This window comes from Lissotriton helveticus, chromosome 5_1, assembly GCF_964261635.1.
Source record: "Lissotriton helveticus chromosome 5_1, aLisHel1.1, whole genome shotgun sequence".
NCBI classification, from domain to species: domain Eukaryota; kingdom Metazoa; phylum Chordata; class Amphibia; order Caudata; family Salamandridae; genus Lissotriton; species Lissotriton helveticus.
In genome coordinates, this window is record NC_136065.1 from 1,994,147,418 (window position 1) to 1,994,172,319 (window position 24,902).

The window sequence follows — 24,902 nt, forward strand, 5'->3', positions numbered from 1 at the left end:
AAAACAAGTCAGGCAGGAGGAAATGAGCAGCTTGAAGTCCATGGGAAGGAGGTAGCAAGCTGAAAGTAGGAGAACTTGTTCACATGCAAATGTAGTTATGACAAAAAGCATTTCACACCGGATGTGCTTTATGAGCTACTCACATCGCAGCCTCCTACCCATTCAGTGATCTGTCGTAGACCTGCCTACATAGAAAAGCACATCTCCATGAAGATATGAGCACACAAAGTCGAAAAGATTACAGAGCGCAGAGTGGGTAAATGAGATGTACACGACTAACATGAAGCTCATGAGGGCATTTGCCAGAACATATGGGGAGTGAAGACAAGAGCTGAAAAACACATGCACACACATGAAGTACTTAATAACAAGTAAAAACAATATCCCTAAAAGTGAGCAGTGGCAGGAGAGAAGTCTGCTAATCAGAGAGATTGTAAAGAGGCTAAGCTCCAGAGGAGGGACACACATAAGATGGACAAGCTGGTACAAGGAAAGCTACTGAATAAGAAGCAAAGAAATGAATGACAATAAAGGCAACCAATGCCCCTTTAAGTTCTTGATAAGCCCACAATATATTTTTGCAACCAAATAGCTTGCGCTGCTTAGTAAGCTAGGCCTAAAATTGAAATAGCAGTGATTTTTCAATGTATTGTGGATACGGTTAAGTGCTAGGTCAGCAGTTGGTAAGGTAACGGTTAGGTAAGAGTAACGGTTAGGGTTAAGGACTTGGGTTATGGGTGGGTAAATGATTGGCTTAAGTTGATGGTTATTATATGAGATGAGGTTAGGGTTGTGGGAAAGAATGGGTGTAGGGTGAGGGATAGGAACAGAGTCAGGCTATGTTATGGATTAATTAGGGTTAGGATTTGTATAAGGGATAATGAGCAGTTAGAGTTGGGGTTGAAGTATGGGTTTGGGGTAATTGCCTTTTTCAGTGAATTAAATTTCGTAACATCTGCACGTACAGTATACCTTTTAATTGTAAACCTTGATTGTTGATCTAAATGTGTGTATTTTCTGTTTGTGTTTACACCTACCTGTATTTTTTTTGTAGAGTGGAGATGGGCCCGCAGATTTGCAGGTAACTAAAGACTGCTCTTCCTTTTGATCTCTTACTTCTTAATTCTCTTTCATTTCTTAATGTTTCTGAATATTTGCAGTGAGCTGCATCTAAAAGTCTCTCTGTGTCTTGATGTAATTCCTATATTATAAAGTGCTGCATGTCAGAGGCTCTCTGCTGTTAGTCAGATGGACTCTTTTTCCTTTTCTGTTATTTTCCTTGATTTTGCAATAGAGCACAGTAGAACATAGATCAGCTCTTCGGTAGAGAACAGACAATCAGTCCTGTCACTGGGGTCTGCAACCTGCTGTGATCTGTACCACTGTTGGGGTCTGTGGAACTTCTGGGATATGCTGCAGTCCATGCACTGCTGGGGTCTGCACTTGTGGCTGGGATTGGCAGCACTGATGGAGCCTGCACTGACGATGGGGTCTGTAGTACTGCTGGGGACTGCACTGATGCTGGGACCTGAATTGATGCTGGAGTCTGTAGCACCTCTGATGTCTGCAGCGATAGTGGGGTTTGCAGCATTGCTGGATCCTGTAGCACTGCTAATGTCTATATGTCTGCTGGGGTTTGCACAACTGCTAGATTCTGCAATGCTGCTGGAGTCTGCTGTGCTCAGTGGTGTAGCTCAACCTACTGCCAACTGGGGCATCCCCTAAGTTCGCCGCCCGGTAGAGGTAAGAACGGGTGGTGACGGCTAATGGACATCTTGTTCTCGGGGGCTGGTGGTCGACAGACAGGTCTTGCTTACCTCTGCTGCCCCAAAAAGAGTGCTGCCCGGGGACCCCCTCCCAGATACGCCACTGACTGTGCTATTCGGATTTGCAGCCCTGCTGGGCTGTTGATTGCTGCTGAAGTCTTCACCACTGTGTTATATTCTCAAGTTAGGTCCATGTAGCGAGGCAGCTTATTCCTTACATTGTCCTAGAAAATAACATTTCAGCAGTAAACTTTTGCACACATTTTTCTTGCACGACAATGTTGTATTCGTTTCTCGGAAACTACTTTGTTTACACATCAAGCTTTGCACAACATTATCACGATGCCTTAAACATCGTGTACTAGGCCTCTTTACGCACTAGGTACAAAAGTCGTCCTATTTTCATCCATGGCAACAGTGCTATCTACATATCCATAACATCACAATCTAGCACCCACGTGGCGAAGGCTGCTTTTTATTATAAATAATAGTCATCCCGATAGAATGGTAGAGGAGACACTTCTGCTGACACCGAAGGCCCTTGCATCCTGAGATATCACCACGCACCAGTCTGACATTCCGTGAGGGGTGTCCAACTCGAGATCAAGACGGGTCCTTCACACTCTCCCATCAGGTAATGGGGTTGGATTGTTCCTAAGGGGGTTCTTGGCTCTACACCTACATACACTCTAGGTAGACATAGAGTAGGGTCCACTTCATAGGAGTACATTAAATTACAAAGTTGCATAAATGCCTGCTTATATTCATTGCTTCAGCACCCTGGTAGAAATATATCTACTGTTCACGCTTTTGGTGCTTGTGATCTCCTTTACTTGCTTTTGTTTCCTAATCGTTGCAGCACACGTATTTTATACAAGAATAATGTTGGTTCAATAAATATATTGAAAACGTCCCACTGTGTATTCGCTGTATATTTCTGAGAACAATTAAGCACGAGTGACTGAGTAAAAGGTTCTGTACGGTTTCCACGATCCCCCAGTGTTCAGGGTGGTCATGTTTAGTGGTTGCCATAAACTGTTCGCTTGCTGGTAGGTTAGGTGGGCCTACACTGGCACTGCGAGCTTGCTTGACTTGTCGTGTAGTTCCTATGGTACCCATGCAGGACCTGCACGTTTGGATAACATAAACTGTGGGTTTGGTGGCAGACTGATTCTGAGCACCCCCACAGAGAATATTAGCCTGTTTTCAAATATCTAGCTCACAGTGCCACTAGAATCTCCTCTTGGCGGGAAGAGAATAGTTTCCGGTAACCTTAGATCATGACAACCCTGATCCCTCAGATTCGTGGAAACAATATAGTACTTTTTGCTCAGTCACTTGAGCTTACTGATTATGTGTCAGAGAGGTACACAGAAGAAACAGTTGGGTGTGTTAAAATAAGATTTTTTTTTGCACAGTTCTTCTCGTGTAAAATATATCAGCTGTAACAATCATTAGACAGTAGCAGAGATATATTCTTAGCAGTGCTATGAATGGATAGTACAGTTCTACCATTTTGCAGTAAGCATCAATAAATACATGGATATAAAATGCATGATAAAAGTGCGCGTAATCCTACGAGGCCTATCTAAATGTACCTAAGTGTACCTAGCATGTGAGTAGGTGTCTAGAGCCAAGAATCCCTCTAGGATTTAGTCGAACCCCATTACCTGCAGTGAGAAATGTAGGAGCCCTTTCTGGTCTCGAGTTGGACACCCCGCAAGAGATATTCAGACCACCGTCATCTGGAGCGTCTGCATGCAGGAGCCTCAGTGTCTCTGGTCAGTGTGTCGGCCTGGAAGTCTTGGTTCCCTCTGCCTAACATTAGCAAGAGGTGCTATATTTATTCTAAATATATCTAAGGCTTCTTTACCCCTTGTTGCTTGTATTAGCCATTGTTTGATGTGAGGATGACGTATGGAATGAACCGTGTAGTTAGATATGGGGAGGAATGTGGTGTTGCCCCAGCCTGGTTTCCAAGTAGCTTTATGAATATTAATTCAAACTGTATAAAGATAAGGTCACAGAACACTATTGGTCAGGAAAAAACCCTCCTTCTGCCCCAGGCCTAGAACTAGGTAAAAGCTTCAGTCCATAAAAGGTATTCACTCCTTAAAAGGCTTGTTTCTGTTTAATATAGGGGAGGTGATTTAGGTGAAGGGGTATGATGGTACCTGGACCTATATTAGGGTACGTATACGAAACATAACAGTCTATGGACCAACATATCCTATGGGGGTGTCCGGAATCAGTCTAGGCACCAATCCCTTAGTTTATGTTGTCCAAACAATGTGCAGATCTTACGGATTAGTTGAAACTACACGACATGGCTTTGCCAACGTTAGTTAGGCACTTATTTAATGGTTGAATCTGAGTTATTCAGTCGTACTTTCTCAGAGACCCCTACTCACATTAAAGCGGGGACGTTCATAGTGGGAAAAGGGAATCTGCCTCAACCGAGTAGGTACGTCCTATGTATTAGCTGTAGGTTTTATCATGCTTGAAGGGTTAAAGAATATTCCACACTGTACAAACCAAATCTCAAGAATTTCATTTTCATAAAAAATATATTTTTATTTTTACAATGACCGAACATGGAGACGGTGTTGAAGTACAAGTAGTTAATTCATAAAATTGCAGACAGGCAGTTGCTGTGAAATTATTACAACATAGCCTCCCGGCAATGGGTGTAGATGTTACCTTCGTGGTCGAGGCACACATAGCATTCAGGACTGAGGTATTCTATTCTTGGGTCAAATTCCCAGCTGCAGACCACACAAACAATTGTTTCACAGTGAAGTGAAGATGAGATACCAGATGAATACATTCCATACGTGGACATAGAACTTACCAAGAGCATATAAATTGGTTTAAAGGCTCCCTGCCCCACACCGTAGAAAATGTGAGACTCGGTCCACTCGGTGAGGGAGTGACTTGGCCGGGCTTAGCTTCGTATACACCCCTCGCAGACATTCACAAGTTAGAAGCAGCAGAAATGTGCACACCATATGAAGATTTAGTGACAATTTACAGAAATCTTACACAATACATAATGCGAACGCTTTTAGTTCAACCTGTGAGGGCTTCTCAGGCTGCACAACCTCAATTAAATACTACGGGTATCAGCCCTCAAACGCTGAATGCCGTAATGGGAAGAATTCCCACCAATCGGTAATAAGTACTGTTCTGGACAGCACAAAAAATAGCACAGCTTGAAGCGGTTTTTCCCCATACAGGCCCACAGGAGAAACACAGAATTCTCACAATCTGCCTGCCAATGGGGATGGCTACCCCGATAGAAGATTGTACCAGTCGGGGACAGTCTTTGCTGCTGTTTACACCACAAATCATGGTACCCCCTCATTAGCGGTAATACCAGATGTATTGAAACAAATGCATAATGAGTACGGGGCAGAACGTGCCCTGGACTTAGGGATGAAAGTAATAGTCAATTTTGCCCAAGTTTCTGCAATAATGTTAAGCAGCATAAAAGGGTAGGCAGCTGCAATATCTATACGCCAGCGCTTGAGGGAATTATCTTCTATACAACAAGAGAGAGAGTTACCGAAGATTATTGCGGAAACATACGCTTCCCTGGGATGAAATAATCTGGGAGCCAGACCTGGGAAACCAGTGGTTAAGGGTAATTCTGAAAAGGCTAACTTTAAGCAAGCACCTGATTCTTCTAAAAAGAAATGGGATACTAAAAGAATAATAAACAAAACATTCATGGAGTAGGTTTCCTCAAAAGGAGCACACTGAAAAGAGATACAATCTCAGATAACATTAGAAAGCCTCACAGATATCAGGATAATGATACACATTCCTCTCATTCCTTTCAGGATCAATCTGAAAAATGCTCGGAGAGAGGAGGACGGTCAGTGCAAAGATCAGAAGAGTGAACATCCAAAAAGGGAGACACATTGCACTTCAGACTACATTATCGAACAAGAAGATAAACAAAAACGTATGAAACCTTAATTTAAAAAAAGTAGTAGGGACTAAGATCAGAGATTCCCAAGCTGCTGAGTAATCTGCTTCTGAACAGGGAATGGGCAGTGACAATGCTGGACAGCACGGCAGAATTCACAATACCTCGCTAGAATATGATAGAATTTCTGGAAGTAGTAGCTCTGAGTAAATATATCAAGTTGGAAACACATGATAAGAGAGTGAGTGTCCCACATCGTTTTCATGGAATAACGCTTCAGATAGACGGGGACATACAAAGAGAAGTGAAGGGTCTCTTTTGGGAGGACCTGACACATGGTTACGACGTTCTTTTGGCTGAAAAAGTTTAGCCACCTGAGTTCTTAAAAAGTTGCCCAATGGGGGAAGAAGTCATTTTACCTGCTTTCTCCAACCTCATAGTAGAAGCAGTTAAAAATGTACACTTGCAGGAGTGGGCATTAGCTTTAGCACCTGCTCTATAGCGGGATCATGTTGGGTGGGATGATGAGTCTCCTCATCATGAGATCCCATTAAAAACTATCCCTCAACTGCAGAGACAGTACCCAATCAAACATGAAGCAAAGAAACAAGTCAGAGAAATCTTAAATCAACTTGAGTAGCAGGGTGTAATAGAGACTTGCACCTCATCTATGAATAATCCTTTGTTAAATGCACACAGTGCCACACTGATGCATAACATTGTGCGGAAAAATACTAAACAACACTAGACATCTCAAATGTTTTTTTCTGCCAAAATATAGCCCTTGATAGTAGATATTTGACTGCATTTTCAGCTTTAGGGTCTCAGCCTCAATTTTGATATTTACCACAAGGATATAAGAATAGCTCTGTGCTGTTTTCCGCTAGAGTAACAGAGTAACTTCAAAAGTATTGATGAGGAGGAGGGATCCTATGTAGATGCTATTTATCTGACGGACGATGAATCAATATAACATTTGGCTAGAGTCAACAACATAATAGTGGAGTTTGCTTTCCTGGGTTACAAATTCAATTAAAAAAAATCTAAAATAGCCCACCTCTGGGTCTTGTTTTTGGGATACAAGTTATAAACTGAAGGCAAAAGCCTGGCAACACATTTCTTTGACAAATGTTCAATGCTCTAACCTCCAACAAGTCTGAAGAGACTACAATCCATTTTAGGATTTTTAAATGTTGGCAGAACTTACATTTTGGATTCCAGAAAAAGAAAGGGTAAAACCATTCTACGACTTAATTAGACCTGACTTTTCAGTGCAACACTGGACACAGGAACATACTGATATTTTACGTTCCGTACAAGCTGATATGCTTGCTTCCAGACATTTCCACACGTGTAAATACAACTACACTGGTGATCCGTGTAGTTGCTAGACCTACCGGGTATACCTATATCACTTTCAATAAAGGTGATACGGTACCTATAGCATACAAATCACATCTATACACAAACGCTGAAATGCCTTTTGCATCCACTGAGAAAATTGTCACAGCTGTACAGACTGCTGTAAGGAGAGAGAGAGCTCGGGCTCAGGAAAACGCATAATTGTTATCACCCCAGTACCCCCCCTGGAGGCAGTTACTTATGTGAGCATTCTGAGTGCTAAGGCTCTACATTCAAGATGGATTCAGTGGGCTAACTTTCTCACTGCAACGGATGTAGATTACAGATTTGACGCTGCATTACAAACACAAGCATTCCTGCAGCAGGAAAAGGAATAACCTCTGCCGATTTAAATAATGCTTCTAGATCGATATAAATGTATCATTTATACCGTTGAATCTGCTCAACCTGCTGTAGGATCGAAAAAGCAATATTCCACGGCATGCACAATTATAAAAGGACACATTCAAGATGGAAAGTTTCTTCCTGGAATAACACATACACACATCCCTAGGGGACTGCACAGCATAGCTGGCAAAATTAAATGCCCAGATACTGACACTGCAAACTACGGATTGCGAATTCCCCACACTTATAGTTTGTGATTCATTTTACTGTGTCCAGTCTTACAATGAATACCTTCACTATTGGGGCCAAAATGGGTTTCGAGGTTCAAAGGGTGTACAATCAAGCACAAAATGCTTTGGCAACAAGTGGCAACGTTGAAAAAAGGCCTGCCTCTGGCTCATGTAATTCATACACTGAGTGATTAGCATGTTGGCGTTCAGGGTGAAGGGAATTCAATGGTGGATGAAGCCGCCAGGGCAATAGTGCGAACTGCATCTTAATTGTTCCTTGTGCAAGACTCCAGATGCGCCCATTACAAGAGTGCCTAGCACAACAGTTGAAGCAAGCTCAGGGTCAACTTACAGTTCTGGTGTTGGTAGACAGCCGCACATATTGCTTTCTGCAATGGTGGAACACACAAAATCTTGGAAATATTCCCATGGATGACATTTGCAAAGCTGCAACATGGTCTACACCGCACACTTTCACTAAACACTACTGTGTAGATGTGCATGCAAAGCAACAAGTTAGTGGGGGCCAGGCTGTACTAAAAAGACTTTTTCAAACTACTGCAACGCATACGGGTAGCCACCGCTAACAGGGGAACTGCTGTACAGTCTATGCAAAAGTATGCGATCTACAGCTCAAAAGCCTCGAACGGAAACTGCTACTTAAAGTATGCATCTGTTCTTGGTATGTAGAGCTGTAGATCCGCATACGCCCACCTGCCTCCCCGGACACCTATATGTGTTGCAGTACTATCTTACTTAGATAAATTACACATGGATATCTTCCTATTTTTCTAACTAACTCCATCATCACCCTTCATGGCAAAACAATGTAAGGGTGGAGTCGATGCCCATGCTCACTAGTAACCAGAGGAGGAGTCACCTAACTTGTGACTACAAATACTTCTACAATACCAAAGTGCAAACATCTGAGCCCAACACCAGATGGCGATCTATGCAAAAGTATGTGATCTACAGCTCTACATACCAAGAACAGATGCATACTGGTAAGTAGCATTTTCCTTTTACCCCTACACTAGCCAACACTTACCTTAAATGCAATGTAATAGTATGCCTCGTAATGGTATAATGCGATGTAATGGAATGCTTTGTAAGTGTAGTTTAAAAAAATGCGTTAGTAATGGCATACAATGTAAACTGAGGCGTTGTAAAGGATTTTGCGATGTAAAAACTGTTGTAAAGGCATGCATTGTAAATGTATGCGCTGTAACATCATACATTCATATCCTTCCTTAGGGCACTATGAAATGGTAAACTAGGGAAAACAATGCCCACACAGGGGATTATTATGGCGCTCTCGTCTGCCTTTCTGTGCAAATATATTTGGCAGATCTGTCGCTTTGCTTCTTTTCACTGTGCCTTTGTGCTATGTTTTAACTTTGGGTTTTGGTTACTCTGGTCCCTAGTCTATTTTTGCAGGGCATCGGGTGTTTTCTCCTTCAAGCTATCCTTGACTCTGCTGTCCTCGCCTTCCAAGTCCAGGGTCCTCTTCCTTGTCTTGAAGTGGAACTTTCTAGATGCCAGCCTGCCTTGCTTCGCCCTCCCAAAATACCACTCCCACACTTTGGCTCAAACACGACAAAGCAAGAGACCTTTAACACAACAACACCGAGAAAGGGGTTTTACTTTACAAAATGAAACACATCAAAGACTATCTTTTCAGAATAAGGCTTGAGGTTTTATTTATGCGATGCTCTTTAACAGAATGGCTTTCCCAGATGTCAAATGAACAACATTCAAATGTATACAGAGATGTATATTTATATGCAAGCAATAATAACACACTTGGAAAATGCAAATGTTAAATGCATGAATAATAATATGAATAAGCAAGCAGCAAATAATACTGGACGTCCTGCAAGAAATCAGAAAGATATAGACACTAAATACTTAAAATGATTACTTTGCATGTGCACTCTGACTCACTCACACATCACAAAGAAAACACCTCACATGACCATAGCCACTAGAAACTGGATAGGCACGCACAAACAGCCACGCATCACAATGGCACTAGTCAGAAACAAATCACCTCACCCGATCGTTCACTCCACCGCCTTGCCAACTCAAGCAGGAGGAGCCTGTTGACAGCCAGGCATGGACTCGCGATCAGGACTCAAATCAAGATTCTTCTTGTGACAGCAAATCTACCCCACAAGTGAGCTCCTAAGCTGCCTGTCAAGACCCTCTGCCTTTAATACCTTCTATTCAACCTAAGGTAAAGGTTCTAGAATCTTCGCCCCCTTTCTTCTGTTGCATAAAACTGAGCTGACGGTACTGGTCTGTGTCAAGGTCAAGACAGAAGCTGGCCAGGCCCCTGTATTTTGACTCTGAGACAGAGCTGTACATTTCACACATTTCTCTGGCAACAACAATCTATGCTCTGAAAGGCACCAAGCACACTTCCCACACATTATCCAACCAAAGCTTACGAAATGCTCCATCCAGCAGAAAAGAACACAACCTTGAAGTCAAGTCAAGTCAAGTCAAGAGATTTATATAGCGCGCTACATACCCATAGGGTCTCAGGGCGCTTGAGGAAGGGTGGGGAATTACTTGTCGAATATCCAAGTTTTAAGTTGCTTTCTGAATGCTAGGTGGTTCTGAGTAAGGCGAAGGTGAGTGGGAAGTGAGTTCCAGGATTTAGCTGCCAGGTAGGAGAAGGATCTACCTCCCATGGTGGTTTTGTTGATGCGAGGTACAGTGGCAAGGGCTTGGTTGGAGGATCGTAGCTGACGGGAGGGGGTGTAGAAGGACAGTCGTGTGTTGAGGGATTCGGGTCCAAGTTCGTAAAGTGCTTTGTGTGCGTGGGTTAGGAGGCGGAAAGTAATCCTCTTATTTACGGGGAGCCAGTGGAGGTTTTTCAGGTGACCAGAGATGTGTTCTTTACGCGGGATGTCTAGTATGAGCCTGGCTGAAGCGTTCTGGATGCGTTGGAGTTTTTTCTGGAGTTTTGCGGTGGTACCGGCGTATAGGGTGTTTCCGTAGTCCAGGTGGCTCGTGACCAGTGCGTGGGTGACAGTTTTTCTAGTTTCGGTGGGGATCCAGCGAAATGTTTTTTTGAGCATGCGAAGAATGTTGAAGCAAGATGATGAAACGGCGTTGACTTGTCTGGTCATCGAGAGTGAGGAGTCCAGGATGACGCCCAGGTTCCGTGCGTGGTCCGTCTGTGGTAAATAAATAAATAATTACCGGTACTATTTTTCTATGCATTAACTAAAAAGGATAGCTCAATAAATAAGAGGCAGAATCCGGGGTATCTGAGTCATATTGGCTTTAATTAGATGGCTCGAGCCAATGGACCATCGGGTTCCATCACCTGCGAAGGTTCAGGAAGGGACAGACACAAGGAAAAGGGAAGTAAAGCCTAATGTCATATTAACATCATACAGTATATATAGTAAAACAGTACAATTGCATTGAATACAGTAGGCGTAACAAGTGACAAACGAAAGATAAGAACACATGGGCGTGAAAAGAAGGCGTGCACGAAGACATGTGATGTAAACGTCACAGAAGTGTCATAAATGGGTGGATACATGGAGGGGGCTTCACGGGCAGCTGGAACCTTTAACCTACTGGTGCGCGCAAACGAGTCATGACGTGTAACCGGGGAGAGCTGGGGGCTCTGACTTTTGGCACTAGAAGAGGAGACTAAAGTCTGGGATGTCAGGACGACATGTACCTATAGCATATCTGATATCTCGTGTTTGGAGAACATGTTGATAGAATCTAAAAGTCATCAGGGTAAAGGCTACTTGTCACTAAGGCTAGTGCATGCATATATTTCTTAGTGTATTGCGTGTGCTATGAATCTTCTATGGATACTAATTCAGTAAATCTCTTGCATGGAGACAGAAAGACTAGACTATAGATGAAGATGTTTATGCGGTTCGTTAGCTAGGAATGTGAAGCCGGGGAGCTGGACTGATAACTAGAGGCATAACATATTCTTGGCAGACAGGCAGGCAGGCCAGGCCGGGCACCGCGCTGCTTGGCAGAAAGTAAGTGAAGGGTCAGGGATGCGGGAGGGGCTGCATCGCTCCTCGGAGTGGTTTCAGGAGACTTGAGGCTTGAATCTGGTGTCCGGGTCCTGTGAGGCCTAGAAACGGGGCCAACTCGATGAATTAACGTGCACAATGTAAAGACGTTGGCAAAATAGGCCTAATACTTGTTGGTTTCAGGGGGACTGGATAACTGGCATACTAACGTTGGACACAACCATAAATGCGTCTTTATTCGGGCAAGGGAGTAAATATGCATATCGATCATGCACATATAACATATAATGGGGAACACGTAGGGACACACGACAGGGCAAAATTCAATTTTCCTCATTCCTTCCTTGTTCCCTACGTTTCCTTCAGGAAACATCAATATTCATGATACCATCTATCTGTTCATACAGCATCATTTGCTCGTCTCTTATCTTCTGGGAATGGGACTTTGGACTTGGAATACAAGAGGTAGCGCACAAGCCGCAAATCGCAGGGCCACATTGTAAACAGAGACAACAACTGAATATGATCATTACTACTATTCCTAGGAATGACAGTACTTTCCATCCCCAGGCAGATATTATATTCCAGAGCCAACCGGACCATGTCCAGGTGCCTGGATTCTGGTGTAACTGATGGGCTATTTTATGAAGTCTTGTTATTGCTGAATATTCAGACGGTGCGTTATTAGGAATGAAAACGCAACAACTAGATCCGATGACTCTACAAGCTCCGCCCCTATCGGCCAGTATGACGTCAAGAACAAGGCGGTTCTGAAGAACGACAAATCTCATAGCAGATTGCTCTTCTGTTAAGTTACCTAGAGCGGAAGTAGTCTCATTCACTACTGCTTCAAGGGTTCTGGTTAACCTACGTATTAATTTACTATTCTGGATAGGGCCTATGAAGAAAAAGAAACCTTTATTGAAGTCTGTATACTGTTCTAATGCAGTTTCAGTTTGATCGACAATTGGGGACTCGATCTCCCTTCTATGTCTGATGTGTACTAGATGTGTATTTCTGTGATAATCGGATGGGGCTAGGAAAACTGGTGGCAGTAGGAAGGCAATGTAACATGTTCCATCCCAATCTAGGGGCAGACGTACATATGCGGTCTGACCACATACAAAATACGAATGACGTGAGGCTTTGAAAGTAGATTTCCCACTGTCACTATACTCGACCACAGTATTACAATCACTGTGTCCTAGGTGTACTGAACCATTCTTTCTGACACATAACTCGCCTTTCACTGGTAGAACTGTTATAGCAGGCAAATCTGGAGTAGTCTCGGACTGAACATTCAAAACCATGAAATTGGAGGAGAAATTACCAAGATCATATACTTCATTTTCTAGATCTAACCCTGTCCTATGGGAAAGACCCTCCTTGTCTGGAAAACATGTTCTATTCAAAAGGGACTTATCGTTTGAGGATGATGTTAACGTAAACCATGCTCCACACGAACCATTGTGTGAAAACGGATAGGGAAAAAGTGGCAGAACTCCCTTCGGTGTCTGAAAAGGGGGGAGTCGACCACACACCCAACAATTAGTGGCATTGCTGGTCTGGTGTGAATAGTGTAGCATACGGATAAAAGTATTGTTGCGCATGGCAAGTCGATAGGATAACTCGTGAGGAGGTAGTTCACTAAAAGTGTGCTCTACTGTATCATTAGAGGAAGAGTGTACATGCGAATCAAGAGGAGGAAAAAATACATGTAAAACATAACTTATGCATGTGATCGTAAGACTCAGAAATAACATAAACAATAACGTAATAACGCATCTGCTGCGCAGATTCTTACAATAACGTATTTTCTTGGAGTTTCGTCTAACTCTCTCACTATGGGGGTCTGTCTCATACATGTCAGGAACCTGTCTAACCGCTTCACCCGAGAGGGACTTAAACAATTAAACTGTCTGACTTGCTAGACCGTAATTTGATTTTATACTCCTGCTGCGGAGTTTTCTCTAACAGGGGAAGTTTAGAGTCAGTATCGGGGCAGTCCTTGAAAAAAGTCTTTGGACGGAGTCCATGGAAACGCTTGATGTTGCTGGAATGTAGCCAACCCTTCCGGCCCTCCAGTTTTACAGCGGTCCTTGTGGTCATCAGAACAAGTTTCGGCTCTTTCCAGTGGGGCTCCAGCGGGCTTGAACGATCAAAGTTGCGAATCAGAACAAGGTCACCTGGAACGACCTCGTGCGGTTTCACCTGGGTGTTGTCTGGAAAGGCAGCCGCGACCTGTGAACGACAAGAGAGTAGTGCAGACATCAAGGAAGCTAGGTAATCTGTCAGCATATTACTGTCAACATCGGTAATTTTACGTGGCATAGGTGTACCCCACATGTTCGGGGGACGACCGAATACTACTTCATACGGTGACAAACCTGATCGGGAGTGAGCGACCATTCTCATGTAGAAAAGGGCGACTGGCAGTGCTACCATCCAATCTACACCTTTCTCGGCACAGACCTTTGCAATACGGATTTTCAGAGTTTGATTGTGTCTCTCGACGAGGCCAGCTGCCTCGGGGTGTCGTACACAGTGGAACTTCCACTGGTACCCTAACAGAAGAGATACTTGTTTCATGAGTTCGGATGAGAATGGCTGGCCGTTGTCTGAATACACGACCCTGGGCAAACCATAGCGGGGGAAAAACTCACGAACCAACTGCCTGGCAGTGGTCGCGGCAGTGTAATCGGGGACTGGATATGCTTCTGTCCATCTGGACAAAGCGCATACAACTACGAGGACATACTTGAAACCTCGACATCGATCCATCTGGATATAATCCATCTGGAGGACTTCAAAAGGGTGGTCAGGAGGATGGAATCCACCTTGTTCCACGGGGACACCTTTACCTGGATTGAACTGACAACAGATCATGCAGGTACGTACTTTCTGCTTTGCTGCTGCTCGTAAATGCTTGTTAAACCAGAGGTTCTGGATACTGTCTAACATGGCTTTTTCTCCTAAATGTGCTGGACTATGTGCTGTATTAATAATGACTTGAACCATAGAGTCGGGGAGAAACCATGTGGCTTTTCCCTTCGTCAACCATCCCTGATCTGTCTGGACCCCTCCTTGTTCAGACCATTTCTTGATTTCGTCTGGGGTAGCATGTGTCTGGATGTCTAGTACGTCTTGTGTAGGGTCCTTAACTGTCATACAAGTCGTCTGAACTGGAACATCTGTCTTTGTCGTGTTAACTGGAATGTCTGGAGTCTGAGCCGTAAGCTTGGCTGTTCGATCTGCTAGATCGTTACCTTGGGAAATAGTGTCAGTGACTTTCGTATGTGCTTTGCACTTCATAATGGCAATGGCTGTCGGTAAATGTATTGCTTCTAACAGAGCTTGAATGAGGGGGCCATGCTGAATCTTGGCTCCATGAGAGGTCATGAAACCTCTTTCTTGCCACAGTACTCCAAAGTCGTGTACGACTCCGAATGCATAACGTGAATCTGTGTATATGTTTACTTTCAGGTTCTTGGCTCGTATGCAGGCTTGGGTCAGAGCGATGAGCTCTGCTGCTTGAGCAGACAGGGTGTCAATACGATGTGTTTCTATAACTTCAGTTTCAGTAGTCACTGCATACGCGGCTACTAACTCTCCTGTATTTGTTCTCATACATGAACCATCCACGTAAAGTGTCAGGTCTGGGTCAGGTAATGCAATATCCGTCAAGTCTTGTCTTGGCTTTGTCATGGTGTTAATGACTTCCACACAATCATGTGTGGCAGGATTTAATGTAATCGAGGGTAACAGTGTAGCAGGATTTAATATGTTGCAGCGTCTGATTTCTATGTGTGGCTGAAACAGTGTCAGTTCATATCCTGTTAAACGTGCAATTGTCAAGTGCTGAGTCTGTGTTCGGTTTAAAAGAACTTCCACGGAGTGTGGAGCTTGTACTGTCAGGGAATGTCCTAACACTATGGAATCACTTTGTCTGATAGCTAGAGCTGTGGCTGCAACTGACTTGAGGCACGCAGGCAGAGCCTGGGCTACTGGATCTAATGTGCTAGAAAAATAAGCACAAGGCTTGTGTTGTCCTGCTTGATCTTGCGTGAGAACAGATAATGCTGTACCATCACGTTCAGTAACAAAAAGTGTAAAAGGCTTACTGTAGTTTGGTGTCGTTAAAACAGGTGCATTACATAAAGCTTTCTTTAACTCATTGAAAACAAGTGTATGTTCCTGGGTCCAAGGGAGGACAGTCGATGTGGCTGCCTCCTGTGTTGTCAACTGTATCAGTGGCTTGGCTAGATATGCATACTGAGGAATCCATTGTCTGCAGTAAGAAGTGAGGCCGATAAAAGCTCGTACCTCCTACTGTGTCTTGGGCTGTTGAAGATGTGCTATTAACTGGATACGGTCAGGTGTCAACTGTCTACCCCTCTTGGACAGCAAGTGTCCAAGGTATACCACTTGCTGGACACAGAATTGCAGTTTCGAAGGGGACACCTTGTGCCCCATGTCTGCCAGGAAATACAAGACTGTCAGTGACGCACGTTCGCAGTCACGTTCTGTACGGGCTGTGATTAATAGATCATCGGCATACTGGAGCAGGGCAGTGTCAGTTGGCATGTGAATACTGTCTAGTTGTCTTTTAAGTGCTTGACTGTAAATACTAGGACTTTCTGTGAAACCTTGAGGTGCACGTGTGAATTTATAGCTTCTTCCATTTAAACAGAATCCGAAAAGAAACTGGCTGTCTGGATGAATGGGGACACTAAAGAATGCGTTCTTGAGATCAATAACAGTGAAGAACGTAGCTTCAGAATCAATGACAGTCAATAGGGATGAGATATCTGGAACCACTGGGTACTGGGGTATGATACATTTATTGAGTTCTCGAAGGTCAATCACTAATCGATAAACTGGAGGTGCATTTGGATCAGTACGTTTAAGAATCGGAATGATAGGGGAATTACATACATTGGAGTCAGTTTCTACAACTACTCCTTGAGCAATGAGCTCGTCAATAATTTTCGATAAGGCTGCTACAGCCTCAGGTGGCAATTTGTACTGTCGGATTCGTGGTAATACAACACCTTGTTTCAGAGTGACACGATATGGTGTAATATGCATACAACCTACATCAGTTGGACCTTGCGCCCATAAATGCTGTGGTACATTCAGTAATCTTGGATCAAAATCACGTAACACATAATGACCTTTAAAATCACGTAAAAACAATCTCACTCCTTCCGGAGAACAGCATATGACTGCTCCTAATTCTTTCAATGTTTTTATACCAAGTAAATTTTCTGGACATGATTTCGTAAGTAACAAGTCTGTAGTTCGGGACAATGGACCAACTTCTAGGGAAACTGGTTTCGATATTTCATTAACAATAGGCTTTCCTGAAAATCCCAGGGAAACATTTCTTGAGCCTGAGAGTGGAGCCCCTGGAACCTCGTCATGACTGATGGTAGTCCTACTTGCCCCTGTATCAATCAGAAACTTTCTGTCTTTCCCTAATACTTGACTGTGTACATAGGGACCCTCTTGATCTACAGGAATCTCGATGAGAGGCAAGCCAACCTCCCTCTCTAGGCTGTTTCATGAATACTGCTGATATTCTGGATAATCTGACTGTGCGTACTGGTACATCTGTTGTGTAACGTGTTGTGTGGCAGCTATAGGCTGCGGTACTGTAACTGTCTGTTGTGCGTTCTGCGGTGGTTGCGAATTCTGCGGAACATGTTCTTGTCTAGGAGGACGCGGTCTCTCTTTCGTCTTACCTGTAGCTATGTTGTGTTTCAGAACTGCACATTCGTTTATATAATGACCTGGCTGTTTACAGTAATTGCATGTCCCTTTAACGGGAGCTGCAGAATGACTAGTTTGATTCGTACCCCTCTTCTGACTATCTGCTGGAACAGACTGTGCAACTAGTACTTTCATTTTCGTGTCTTTCATACGTCTTCTTTCGTGTTCTTGCTCTTCCCTGATTCGGTTCTGGTGATACTGTAACATCTGGAGCATTTGGGACGGGGTATTAGCTTGCCAGGTTCTCTCGACTTTTAATACTCGATTTTTAACCTGTGGTAAAGAATTCTCAACTAGTTTAGTAACAAAAAGATGTGGATACGACTCACTACTTGTTTTCAAACCGCTATTAATAATGAAACATTTCTCAAATCTGGAATAAAAATCACTAGTGTCTTCGTCTTGTTTCTGTTTACAGGCTGAGATGGCATCCCAATCTTCCTTTTTCGTGGCTAATAATCTTGGCAAGACTTGTATTAACAGTTCGGGTAACTCTTTGGCTTTATCCCCAAGACCAGTACCTGGGACTCGTGTGTTATCTTCGTTCTCTAACGCGGTCCAATCAATCTTTTTCTCTCCCACCTCCCATTCTTTTTCTTTAAGTTTTTCATATATGCCCGCAGGCAACAGGACCTTTAACATTTTGATGATATCAGGATACGTGTATTCTCCCATACGGAGCATGTCTTTTAACTCACGGTGGAACCCTGCTGGATCTTTATCGTGACAGGGCACTGACTTTTTCATTTCTAGTAGTTCTATTTTCGTTATAGGGGTGTAAACAAATACTCGTTCGAGCTCACCCCCCGTTCCCTTAACAGGATGCACTTCTCGCAACGGATTCTGTCTATCTATGTAGAATGGGGGTGAAACAGGAACAAAATGCGGAGTCAGGAACGTTCTGTATTTGTGGCGTTGTTCTAAAATGACACTAATTAAATCGGTACCTAGACCTTTCCATCTGTTTAGGAGTAACTCGTTCAGTACATTATATAACGGACCTGGATCAGAATGCTGACTCTCGTACTGTGTAATGAGGTGCTGGATCATGTACATACCCACCAGTCGCTGCTCGGCTGGGGGCAGTTTCAGAAACATTTGAGCCACTACTTCGTCTGAATACGTGGTAGAATCACTAGTCCATCGGACTGCTGATCGGGCTAGTTCCTGTTCATGCATGGTACTAAGTTCACTGCAACCTATTCGTAATTTCAGAATTTTATCGGTAGCCTGAAATAATTGTTCAAGAGAACACTGTTCTGGTACGGGAGGAGGAAAAGCTTTCTTGTAGTCTAGGCGTGTGTGTCTATCATAAGGTCTTGTCCTACCTACATACGCTATTCTGGTGGGATTCTCGTTGTCTACATCTTCGTCTGGAGAGTCATTCTCTTTCTCTGCTACTATTCTTGCTTTCTCCCTCTCGTGTATGCCTATAATTTCTTTACGAATCTTTCTGTACATGGTTTCTATACTATTCTGTGTCTTGTGTTTTCCGTCTGCTATATTGTCACTCCATCTTATCAGGACTTTCATCTCTTCTTTGTCTTTATCAGGACGATCCTGTTCTCTTATTAAACAATTTATTAGAAATTGCAAAATCATGCCTTGAGTCTCGACTTTCCTATGTGCCATAGCTTCGTGAATACTTTCTGGTTTCTCCCCTGTTCGAATGAAATGATATATTCTGTCTAAATGTTCTTTCATATCTGATATGGTAATCAAAAAGTCTACAACTCGTCGTAAACGTACGGAATGCAATATCATGTGATCTTCACCTGGCACTGGGTCATATCTACAATCAGTAAGGTACTTTTTGAGGGCTTCGTACGTAGCCACTTTAGGCGTACGCTGTAATGCTGCGTCTCTCAGTGTCAGGCGCTTTGTTTGAGGCGGGGTGATAGGAATACCTCCCCCTGCTCCTCCGGAACTAGAATCATCAATTAATACTGAATGTGCGGCTGCTGGTAACGTGACTGGCAAAATAGGAGTACGTAATGTGGGTTGGTCCTGGGGTACTGGCACATTAACAGGATTCCCGGGACCCACGACTGGAGGTACAGTAATTACATTATTAACAGGAGGTGGAAGTTGAACAGGCGGAGTAGGATTAGTATTTGCATATTCTGGGACAGTGTCATCTAAATAGGAAGAAAGGAAGATTTCAGCTGCGGTCGGTCTATGACGTAGCTTAGTCGGGACCAATGGTGGCGGTAAATTACAGAGTGTTTCCGGGGTCGCCTTCGGCAAACCCTCGGCGAGAAGGGGATACATACCTTTAATAAGGGCATTTCTTTGTCTGTCTGACTGTTCTGCTCTAACTCGTTCACCTTCTTCTAGTAATTCCCTTTCTTGGGCTTTTTCTGAGGATTCTCTACTTAATTCTGCTTTTCTGAATTCTTTTTCAGTTCTTTTATGTGATTCTTTACGCCATAATTCTATGGCATCTTTCTGGGATTGTCTGGCTTTCTTTTTCCATAATGCTTCTTCTACTCTCATGATGCACTCGGCATCCCATGTTCCTGAAACAGGCCATCTATATTTCTCTTCGAGATCTTTGGTGTAGTCCACCCATAAATCTAGATACAGTATGGCATCTAAGCCATGCTTATGGTACATGAAATGTCCAGGACTGTCCCTGGGAGGGACAGGAACTGATTCTTCGAGTAACCCTTTTCTGGTTTTTATCTGACGTAACTTCGAAAACAACGGCATATTTGAACCGTACTTGAACTTGAACACAATACACAATGAACACAGTGATGAATAGCAAAACAATCACTCATACCACGACATCAAAAATACATTAATAACAGTTCGAACAGATAGTACCTAATACATTGAAAACATAATACTTGAACTTCTCGAGAACAGACTTACTAGAATTACTGGATGCACTGCTAAAACAGTACAGAACATACCGGTCTCCTAAAGAGACACGTCATACCGTATCCACCTAAGTGGACACGTCGGACCGGATCTGTGTACCCAAACACGTCGGACCGGGCACAAATTAATGAACCCGTCTAGATACGTCCCAGCAACGGTACTCACCGGGAAGCAAAACTGAAGGCCTCGGACTGGACAGCTACGACGTCTGGTTACTGCTACGCACTACGCATGCGCCTCGGGCTTCGGGCTTCGGAAACAGGTGGGCCTCCGGATACCTCGGACCTTGCTCTCTCGGCTTGGGCTCTGGTCGGGACGATCCGCCTTCCTCACCGCCTCGTCTGGATGCCGGACCGCAGTCTCCGTCTCCTCCGTGGGCCTGAGGGAGACTTGAAGCAGAAATATCTGCACGTGCACAGTAGGGGTCCGTCACGGCTGTAGAAGGGTCAGGGGGCCTGCGTTACATCGCCGGCGCGTGGGGAAGGGGCTCGTCCCTGTTCGGGCGCCATTTTGTGGTAAATAAATAAATAATTACCGGTACTATTTTTCTATGCATTAACTAAAAAGGATAGCTCAATAAATAAGAGGCAGAATCCGGGGTATCTGAGTCATATTGGCTTTAATTAGATGGCTCGAGCCAATGGACCATCGGGTTCCATCACCTGCGTAGGTTCAGGAAGGGACAGACACAAGGAAAAGGGAAGTAAAGCCTAATGTCATATTAACATCATACAGTATATATAGTAAAACAGTACAATTGCATTGAATACAGTAGGCGTAACAAGTGACAAACGAAAGATAAGAACACATGGGCGTGAAAAGAAGGCGTGCACGAAGACATGTGATGTAAACGTCACAGAAGTGTCATAAATGGGTGGATACATGGAGGGGGCTTCACGGGCAGCTGGAACCTTTAACCTACTGGTGCGCGCAAACGAGTCATGACGTGTAACCGGGGAGAGCTGGGGGCTCTGACTTTTGGCACTAGAAGAGGAGACTAAAGTCTGGCATGTCAGGACGACATGTACCTATAGCATATCTGATATCTCGTGTTTGGAGAACATGTTGATAGAATCTAAAAGTCATCAGGGTAAAGGCTACTTGTCACTAAGGCTAGTGCATGCATATATTTCTTAGTGTATTGCGTGTGCTATGAATCTTCTATGGATACTAATTCAGTAATTCTCTTGCATGGAGACAGAAAGACTAGACTATAGATGAAGATGTTTATGCGGTTTGTTAGCTAGAAATGTGAAGCCGGGGAGCTGGACTGATAACTAGAGGCATAACATATTCTTGGCAGACAGGTAGGCAGGCCAGGCCGGGCACCGCGCTGCTTGGCAGAAAGTAAGTGAAGGGTCAGGGATGCGGGAGGGGCTGCATCGCTCCTCGGAGTGGTTTCAGGAGACTTGAGGCTTGAATCTGGTGTCCGGGTCCTGTGAGGCCTAGAAACGGGGACAACTCGATGAATTAACGTGCACCATGTAAAGACGTTGGCAACATAGGCCTAATACTTGTTGCTTTCAGGGGGACTGGATAACTGGCATACTAACGTTGGACACAACCATAAATGCGTCTTTATTCGGGCAAGGGAGTAAATATGCATATCGATCATGCACATATAACATATAATGGGGAACACGTAGGGACACACGACAGGGCAAAATTCAATTTTCCTCACGTCGGGATGGGTGCTTTTCCAAGGGCCTCTGGCCACCAAGAGTCATCCCAGGCGGAGGGGGAGGTGCCTAAGATGAGGACTTCTGTTTTGTCTGAGTTCAGTTTCAGATGGCTGTGCTTCATCCATTCGGCTACTTCTTTCATTCCTTCGTGTAAGTTGGTTTTGGCGGTGTTAGGGTCTTTGGTGAGTGAGAGGATCAGTTGAGTGTCGTCAGCGTAGGAGATGATGTTGAGATTGTGTTGGCGAGCGATGGTCGCAAGGGGGCTCATGTATACGTTGAAGAGGGTGGGGCTGAGTGACGATCCTTGTGGCACGCCGCAGATGACTTCAGAGGCCTCTGACTTGAATGGTGGGAGGCGGACTCTCTGGGTTCTTCCGGTGAGGAACGAGGTGATCCATTCCAGTGCTTTTCCTTGGATTCCGACGTTTCTGAGGCGCTGTAGAAGGGTGCTATGACAGACTGTGTCGAAGGCAGCGGAGAGGTGGAGGAGGATGAGGGCGACTGTGTCTCCATTGTCCAGTAGAGTTCAAATGTCGTCTGTTGCTGCGATAAGTGCGGTCTCAGTGCTGTGTTTGGCTCGGAAGCCGGACTGTGGGGAGTCGAGGGATTTGTTGGTTTCGAGGAAGGTGGCAAGCTGGTTGTTGATAGCTTTCTCGATGACTTTGGCCGGGAATGGAAGAAGCGAGATGGGGCGGTAGTTTTTGAGTTCGGTGGGGTCAGCTGTGGGTTTTTTCAGAAGGGCGCTGAGTTCTGGGTGTTTCCAGCTTTCCGGGAAGGTGGCGGAGTTGAGGAAGCAGTTGATGACATCTCGGAGGTGTGGTGCTATGATGGAGTCTGCTTTGTTGAAGATGTGGTGAGGGCATGGGTCCGTTGGGGATCCTGAGTGGATGGAGTTCATCAGGCGGATGGTGTCCTCAGTGGAGATTGGGTTCCAGTCGTTAAGGATGTTCAAGGGGGGTGAAGGTCCCGCAGAAGGTTGGGTGGGTTGGTCTCCGGGTCGGTTGTTGAAGCTGTTGTGGATGTCTGCGATTTTGTTGTGGAAGAAGGAAGCTAGGGAGTCGCAGAGGGCTTGGGCGGGGGTGATGTCGTTGGAGTTGGCTGATGGGTTGGTAAATTCTTTGACGATGTTGAATAATTCCTTGCTGTTGTGGGCGTTGTTATCTAGTCGGTCTTTGAATGCGGCTTTCTTGGCAGATCGGATTAGTTGGTGGTGTATGCGGGTGGCGTTTTTGAAGGCGTCCCTGGTGCTGGTGTTTGGGTCTTTTTTCCAGGCCTTCTCGAGGGAGCGACAGAGTTTCTTCGATTTCTTAAGATCATCGTTGAACCAGGAGGCGTTTTTGCTGCCTAGTTTGATTTGATGTTTTTTCAACGGTGCTAGGATGTCGGCGCTGTTGGATAGCCATTGGGTGAGGTTAATGGCTGCTTGGTCGGGGTTTGAGGAGTGGGCGGGGTTTAGAAGAAGCGATGAGGAGATCTGGTCGATGGTGATTTTGTTCCAGTTTCTTCGCAGGGTGGGTTGAGGATGGTTGTGGATTGTGGTCTTATTGTAGATAAAGTGAACGCAGCTGTGGTCCGTCCAATGAAGAGCTGTGGTGTGACTGAATGAGACATGTTTGCTGGAGGTGAAGATGGGGTCGAGTGTGTGACCTGCAATGTGGGTGGGGGTAGTGACAAGTTGTTTGAGTCCGAGGTTGGCAAGATTGTCCAGAAGGGTGGTGGCGCTGCTGTCATTGCTCTTTTCCAGGTGAAAATTGAGGTCTCCCAGTAGAATGTAGTCCTCGGAGGGGAGGGCGTGTGGGGTAATAAAGTCAGTGATGTCGTCACTGAATTGTGCACGGGGTCCTGGAGGCCGGTAGAGGAGGGTGCCTCTGAGTGTGGTCTTGGGGTCGGTGTGGATCCGGAAGTGGAGGTGTTCGGCGCTGGCAAGGTTGACGTCTGAGCTGGTTGAGATGTGGATGGAGTTCTTATGGACGATAGCAATGCCTCCTCCTGTTTGCTTGATGCGGTCCTTATGGATGATCTTGTATCCTTCCGGGATGGCAATGGTGATGTCTGGGGCTGAAGAGGCATTCATCCATGTTTCTGTTAGGAAGGCGACGTCCGGTGAGATGGTGTCTAGTAGATTCCAGAGGTCGATGGCGTGTCTGTGGACCGAGCGGGTGTTGAGCAGGAAGCATTTTAGGTGGTTGGTGTCAGGTCTCTGTTTGGTGTTGGTGGATGAGGAGTTGGTTTTGGTGCCGTCGAACTTGCAGGTGTTGCAAGAGAAGGGTCCATGGGTGTGTCCAGGAGCGGCTTGGACGCAGTTGGGGGAACGGCCGGGGTTAAGGGCTAGGAGGGTGGTGGCATCGTAAGTGATGAGAGTGGGCTGGGCATTACGGGAACCAGGGGGTCTGGCGCTGGGCGCGGGCCAGGCGCGGACGGGCTTACCTTTGGCGCACCTTCGGCGCGGCCGCTGCGCGTGTGGACATCCGACATAAATAGAGAGTGGAGGGGGCGGAGCGTGGGAGGGGCAGCAGGGAGGCGGTAGCGGGGAGGAGGGGCGGGCCAGGGGATATCCACAACAAAATGGAGGGTCAAAGGTGAAAGCGAGGCAGGGGCAGCAAATCCTCAAAAGCGCCGAGTGAGCAGTCGAATTAAATAAATAAATAAATGCACAACAGCCACAGCGATGCAGACAATAGAAATAATGATCACAGCAGCCAGAGCAAGGTCGCGCTAGTATGTCAGTCAGATAGTGCGGCGCTACGCGTGTAAAGCGCTAGAATGCTATGAGGAACGGCAAAGCAATGCTATGGTATTCACAGTGATAACGATACCACTGATGCGTTTAAATCACAGAGCGACGTAGCTGCAGGTGAGCAGGAGCG

The 24,902-nt window shown here is 45.0% G+C and overlaps 1 protein-coding gene across 1 annotated transcript in view; it reads left to right on the plus strand.

Annotated features, from left to right (window-relative positions):
• Nucleotides 1-24,902, plus strand: part of LOC144753937 (E3 ubiquitin-protein ligase TRIM39-like) — a 251,227-nt gene that overhangs the window by 220,663 nt on the left and 5,662 nt on the right. Inside the window, exon 6 of the mRNA XM_078641466.1 lies at nucleotides 1,055-1,081. Coding sequence (XP_078497592.1) covers nucleotides 1,055-1,081 — 27 coding nt within the window. The remainder of the gene's footprint in view (nucleotides 1-1,054; nucleotides 1,082-24,902) is intronic.